This window comes from Physeter macrocephalus, chromosome 17 (assembly GCF_002837175.3).
Source record: "Physeter macrocephalus isolate SW-GA chromosome 17, ASM283717v5, whole genome shotgun sequence".
NCBI classification, from domain to species: domain Eukaryota; kingdom Metazoa; phylum Chordata; class Mammalia; order Artiodactyla; family Physeteridae; genus Physeter; species Physeter macrocephalus.
Genome location: NC_041230.1, coordinates 2,724,230 through 2,731,429, shown reverse-complemented (window position 1 = coordinate 2,731,429; position 7,200 = coordinate 2,724,230). Strand labels below are relative to the sequence as shown.

Below are 7,200 nucleotides of genomic sequence, written 5' to 3'. Positions count from 1 at the left end.
TGAATTCCTCTCATAAAGGCAACCTCTGTGAAAGCATTTCCTTGACTGCAAAGTGCCAAAATATGTTATATTATTCTTGTTTCTTTTATTTTTTTTTTAATTGAGCTACATTCAGTTCACACACCACACAACTCAGTGATTTTTTTTTTTTTTTTTTTTTTTTTAGTACGTTCGCCAGATGGTGTAAACATCACCACTATCTAATTCCAGATCATTTGCACCACACCAAAAAGAAACACCACACCCATTAGCAGTCACTCCTTTGATTTCCCTCCCCTCAGCCCCGGGCAACCACTAATCTCCTTTCTTTGATTTTAGAAAAGGGGGGAATATAGGTATAGATCAAAAAAAGAGGAGAGAGAAAGGACAGGGACAGATTTTAGGAAACAACGACAAAGGAAGTCACCTGGCTCTCTTCTTCTCCTTTCCATCCCAGGTTGCAGAGGTGCCGGGTTTCCAGCTCTGCCTGCCAGGACCTTACCACTGCTCTGATAGCCAATAAGCATCTACTATGAACGCATCTGAGTGGCAACGGTCCTGGGCTGCCAGGCATGAAGCTGCTTTGTGAGGGGCTCCGGCATCCCAAGTGCAGGCTACAGATGGTGCAGTGAGTCTCCATCCCCTGGAACAAGTCCTTAATTTTCATGATCTCCTGGGACAAGCTTGTTGTCCCCCGGGGAATGAACTATCTCCCCAATTACTGATCCCCAAACCCCTGCCTTGAATTAGGGCTGCCTTTAGACCTGTGACCTGAGACCCGTGCCTTCGACCCTTTGCACTTTGGAGAACCTCTTTCTGGCCTCTTCTGACCCCACCCATTTCCACATGGTGAGGAGCTGCTGGAGCCACCTGCCCACCCAGAACCTACACCCTATTTATTGACTGCATACTGAGTAGTCAGAACCCCAGAGCTCCCCGTGCAAAGATCCTTTAGTTGTGCAATTCCCTTTTTCTGCAATGCTGCTGTTTTAGTAAAACCACCCAGTTTCCCACCTGTGTGTCTTTGTTACTACTCATAAGAACACTCCACTTCTGACACGTCTGTGTGTGGGGTTTTCCCCTCACCAAAGAATTCTGTGACACCAGTTGGGTGTCCTGCAGTTAAACTCAATTCTAACACGACCTACCTGGAGATAGCGTCAGATCCCAACCCCACTTCAGACGCCAATTGCAGATCCAGGTTGTCACCTGTGCTACTGACCCATCAGCTGTAGATCAAAGATTCCCACAACCCGCCCCCCTGGGTTCTATTAATTTGCTAGAGCGGCTCACAGATGTCAGGGAAAGCACCTACATTTACTTGTTTATTAAAGGATGTGATAAAAGATACAGATGAACAGATACACAGGTCTGGGGAAGGTCCCAAGTTTGGGAGTTTCAGTCTCTGCCGAGTTTGGGTCCATCACCCTCTTAGTACATGGATGTGTTTGCCAACCCGGGAGCTCTCTGAACCCTGTGCTAGTGGGATTTTTATGGAGGCTTCCTCACATAGGCATGATCAAATAGTATAATAACTCCATTTCCACCCTTCTCCACTCTTTGGAGAAGGGTTGGCGGGCGGCAGGGCTGAAAATTCCAAACTTTTAATCATGGCTTGGACTTCCTGGTGACCATCCCCCATCCAGGATCCCACCCAGAGTCAACTCAGTAAAACAAAAGATTCTCCAAGTTTTTTGTTTGTTTTTTTAATCACTTAGGAAATCAGGGATTTAGCAGCTCTGTGCCAGGGACCAGAGCAGAGACCAAAACATATTATTTCTATTATCTCTCAACCCCTCCTATCCTATTCCTCCAAATGAACTTCTACTTAGCCTTGGAGAACCAGTTCAAATTCTCCCAGAGAGCCTCCCCTCACTGTACACCATTTGTCAAAGCTGGGTTATGTAGTCCCTCCACCAGGATGGTTTTAACAAACAGCTCATGTTTGTTTGGTGCACTGACCATGTGTCAGGCTTGTTCTACACCCTCTGTGATAAATTACATAATCCTTACAACAACCCTCTGAGGCAGGCACTGTTATCATCCTTATTTTAGAGTCAGTGAACCTGAGACATGGCAGCACATGTAACAGAAAACTGATACCTGATTAAAACTCACTTGAGAGAATTCCATGGCGGTCCAGTGGTTAGGACTCTGCATTCTCACTGCTGAGCGCCTGGGTTCAGTCCCTGGTCAGGGAACTAAGATCCCACAAGCCACACAGTGCAGCTAAAGAAACCCAACTCACTTGAGGTCACAGGGTTAGGGGGTGTGGATGGATGCAAACACAGGTTGTTGAGCCCTAGAGACTCTGCTCTGAATTATCGTGCTATGTATACTACCTCCATGGCACCACCTACATTGGATTATAATTACTCACCTGTTTGTCTTATTAGAGAGGATTCTCCTTGCTGGAAATGTCTTAAGTCCTGTTTATCTCTAACTTTAGCGAGAATTGTAGATGCACGTTAGGTGATTAAATGCACCAGGGCAGGAGCCATCAGGATATAGAAAAGCAAGATGGCGCCCTCTTCAACATCTCTTTCCTCCCAAGGTTGAGGACGAGTCAGCTGGAGGCTGGGGCTTGCCAGGAGATTGCCTCTGTGCTCGGCACCAGTCGACATCTGGTGGAGCTGGACCTGACAGGAAATGCCCTGGAGGATTCAGGTCTGCGGCTCTTGTGTCAAGGTTTGTGGCACCCAGTCTGTAGGCTGCGGATCTTGTGGTGAGTTCTACCCTCTGTCTCTGTGCATCTGATTGCTCTAGGGACCTCATATAAGTAGAATCACAAAGTAGTTGTCTTTTTTGTGACTGGCTCATTTCACTTAGCATGGTATTTTCAAGGTTCATCCATGTTGTAGCATGTGTCAGAATTTCCTTCCTTCTTAAGGCTGACTAATATTCCATTTTGTATATATATGTGTGTGTATATATATATGTTTTATATGTGTATAATACATTTTGTTTGTCCATTCATTCATCCATTAATGGACACTTGGGTTGCTTCTACCTTTTGGCTCTTTTGAATAATGCTGTGAACATTAGTGTACAAATATTTCTTTGAGCCCTTGCTTTCAATTCTTTTAGGTATATAACCAGAAGTGGAATTGATAGACCGTATGGTTATTTTTAATATTTTGAGGAACCACCATATTGTTTTCCATAGTGGCCAAATCATTTTACATTCTCACCAATGGTGCACGAAGTTTTCAATTTCTCCACATCCTCGCCAACACTTGTTATTTTCTCTTTTTTGGATAATAGCCATCCCAATGGGTATGAAGGTGATGTCTCACTGTGTTTTTGATTTGCATTTTCCTAGTGATTAGTAATGTTGAGCAACTTTTTGTGTGTTTGTGGCCATTTATATGTCTTTGGAGAAATGTCTATTCAAGCCTTCGGCCATTTTTCAAACAAGTTGTTTATTTGGCAACATTACTTTTAAGATTGAGGGCAGGCATTTGCAGCAACATGGATGGACATAGAGATGATCATACTAAGCAAAGTCAGTCAAAAAGAGAAAGACAAATACCATACCCCGGGAGGGGGCCCGCGTACCGCAAAAAAAAAAAAAAAAAAAAAAAAAGAGAGAGAGAGAAAAAAATAAATAAATAAAATAAAATAAAATACAACACACAATAACCAGGTCATGGAAACAACCTAAATGTCCATCAACAGAGGAATGGATACGGAAGATGTGGTACATATATACAATGGAATATTTCTCAGCCATAAAAAGGAATGAAATTGGGTCATTTGTAGAGACATGGATGGATCTAGAGACTGTCATACAGAGTGAAGTAAGTCAGAAAGAGAAAACAGATTTCGTATATTAATGCATATATGTGGAATCTGAAAAAAATTGGTATAGATGATCTTATTTACAAAGCAGAAATAGAGACACAGTGGTAGAGAACACACATATTTATTTGCAAAGCAGAAATAAAGACACAGACATAGAGAACAAATGTATGGATACCAAGGGGGAAAGGTGCAGGGGGGCGGGTGGAGGAATGGGGAGATGGGGATTGACATATATACACTACTGATACTACGTATAAAATAGATAACTAATGAGAACCTACTGTAGAGCACAGGAAACTCTACTCAGTGCTCTGTGGTGACCTAAATGGGAAGAAAATCCCAAAAAGAGGGGATATATGTATACGTATAGCTGATTCACTTTGCTGTACGGTAGAAACTAATGCAGCATTGTGAAGCAACTATAGTCTAATAAAAATTTTTTTAAAATATGACACGAACATATCTATGAAACAAAAACAGACTCACAGTTGAGGAGAATGGACTTGTGGTTGCCAAGGCGGAAGTGGGGTGGGGGAGGGAAGGATTGAGAGTTTGGGGTTAGCAGATGGAAACTATTCTATACAGGATGGAGAAACCACAAGGTCCTACTGTTTAGCACAGGGAACTATATTCAATATCTTGTAATAAACTATAATGGAAAAGAGTATGAAAAAGAATATATACATGTATAACTGAGTCACTTTGCTGTACCACAGAAATTAACACACATTGTAAATCAACTATACTTCAATAAAATTTTTTTTAAAGATTGGGGGCAGGGAGGATGAAATTAGCATGGTGTAGGAAATGGAACTCCATAGTAGATGTTGGATTGGATTTCCTGCAGGTTGGATTTGCCACCTCGCTGCTGCTGTCTGCAAAGGCCTGGCATCCACCTTCAGTGTGAACCAGAGCCTGATGGAGCTGGACTTGAGCCTGAATGACCTGGGGGACCCTGGGGTGCTGCAGCTGTGTGAGGGCCTCAGGCAACCCCAGTGCAAACTCCGGACCCTCTGGTGAGTCCCGCTTTACTCACCACCCTACGAGTCCAAATTCACAATCCCTGCCCTCCTGTCTGGGCTCAGTGGGGCCATCTGCCTCCCCTCTTCTCCTAACCCCTTGCTACATCAGCCTCCTTTGAAAGGTTTTTCTGCCACAGGGCCTTTGCACAAGCAGTTCTTTCTTCCTGGAATGTACTTCTGCTCTAATTTCTCTTTTTTTTTTACCCTGATAATACCTGTTTCATCTGTTAGGACTCAAAACAAATGCTTCTTCATGGATACCTCCTCTAACCCCTAGATAAGGTCTAGTTTTAGGATCTTATTTGACCTTATTCTTCTCCTCAGCATCACTTATTGTAATTTGTATGTGTGTGTCTGGTATTCCAGAAGTGCAGGAGCTTGGCAACTCTGTGTTCCAACGGCTAGTATAAGACCTGGCTCAGAGGAGTTTAGAAATACATATACTTTCAAATGAGGGAAAAGATGAAAAAACAAATGAACAAAAATAAAATACAGCAAGGGGACTTCCCTGGTGGTGCAGTGGTTACGAATCTGCCTGCCTATGCAGGGGACACGGGGGAATTGCTGGAAATTAGTAAAAGAATGCTATAGAATACAGTAGCACATTTTTAAAGGTTACACCCCATTTACAGTTATTACTAAATATTGGCTATATTCCCCGTGTTGTACAACACATCCTTGTAGCCTATCTTTTTTTTTCTTGGCTGCGCCGCGCAGCATGTGGGATCTGTTTCCTGACCAGGGATGGAACCTGCGCCCCCTGCAGCGGAAGCGTGGAGTCTTAACCACTGGACCGCCAGGAAAGTCCACTTGTAGCCTATCTTACACCCAGTAGTTTGTACCTCTTAATTCCCTACCCCTAATATTTCCCCTCCCCCCCTTGTAACCACTAGTTTGTTCTCTGTATCTGTGAGTCTGCTTCTTTTGGGTTATAGTCACTAGTTTGTTAATACAGTGGCACTTTTGACTCCAGTAAGCTGCAGATGTCTGGGAATTCCTCGGTGGTCCAGTGGTTAGAACACCGTGTTTTCACTGCCAAGGACCCGGGTTCAATCCCCGGTTGGGGAACTAAGATCCACCTCCCCACTGCCCCCGCCCCTCCCCCCCCCCCAAAAAAAAGCTGCAGACATCTGCAGAAGGAATGGGTCAGCTCTGTCCCGTGCTTAGTGTCTTTCCAGGCTGGGCATTTGCCGTCTCAGCTCCGCAGCCTGTGAGGGTCTCTCTACTGTGCTTGGGGTCAACCACCATCTCCGGGAGCTGGACTTGAGTTCTAATGACCTGGGAGACTGCGGCATGTCGTTGCTATGTTGAGGGGCTGCGACAGCCCACCTGCAGGCTTCCAGAAACTATGGTGAGTGGCTGGGAGTCAGGGCTGGTGGTGATGCTGGTCCCTGGGATGGGAGCGTTTTCTCGTTTGTATGTTTTTTCTATTGAACTGTTATCCTTCCATCTCTGTGGAAGATATAACATGCTCAGAGGTGGAAAGAAAAGCTGTGCAGGGAATTCCCTGGCGGTAAAGTGGTTAGGGCTCCATGCTTTCACTGTCTGATCCCTGGTCGGGAAATAAGATGCTGCAAGCTGCTGGGCGTGGTCAAAACAAACAAACATACAACTGTGCAAACAAGTCATAGAATAATTCATACTCTGCAATACAAACAGCAAATGCTAAATGTTTCCTCCCAGTCGTTGCCTCTAAACATTTTCTGTAAAACTCCCCTTTTCTCTTGACATTTACTTGGGCAGTTATAGCTTTTTGGTAACGTTTATATAATAAAAATTCAGTCTGGTCCAGGGTAAATTCCAGTCAAATGTTAATGAACATTTTTTCCTTCCCTTTCTCCCAATACCAGCCTGCCCCTTCCTCCCAAAGACTTAGAATGAGATGAGCCGTATCTATTTTTGTTTTACTTTTCTTCCATTTGTGAATCTCTTGCTTATCTGGGGCATCGGGTAACTGGGAACTAAGACGAGGGCTTAGGGACAGCATTTCTGCCTTAATTGGTGCTGCTAGGTTTCCTCTGGATGTCAGTACCACGCACCCCAACCCCCATCTGGCAGGTCTCCAAATGCTACCTCTCTCATGAACATCATACGTGAGTTCTGACGGGGCCCGCGTGGGAGGCGCCTCCACTGCCCATTCTCCTGACATGGGATAATCTGGGTCAAACTCTTTCCCCAACTCCCTCCCCAGCTCTCGCCGTATGTCCTTCTCCTGACCTTTCTGTGCCTGTGATGTAGGTGATCATACGTCACCCAGCTGGTTTTTTCTCTTCCTTTGCAAGTCCTGCACTGTTGTCTTTTTTTTTTTTTTTTTTTTTGCGGTACGCGGGCCTCTCACTGTTGTGGCCTCTCCCGTTGCGGAGCACAGGCTCCGGACGCGCAGGCTCAGCGGCCA

The 7,200-nt window shown here is 44.7% G+C and overlaps 1 protein-coding gene across 1 annotated transcript in view; it reads left to right on the top strand.

The window, feature by feature from the left end:
* The first annotated feature begins 551 nt into the window (after window positions 1-551).
* The window catches only part of NLRP12 (NLR family pyrin domain containing 12), a 10,013-nt gene continuing 3,364 nt past the window's right edge, over window positions 552-7,200 (top strand). Inside the window, 3 exon segments of the mRNA XM_055079236.1 lie at window positions 552-607; window positions 2,534-2,667; window positions 4,667-4,799. Of these exon segments, the coding sequence (XP_054935211.1) occupies window positions 552-607; window positions 2,534-2,667; window positions 4,667-4,799 (323 nt within the window).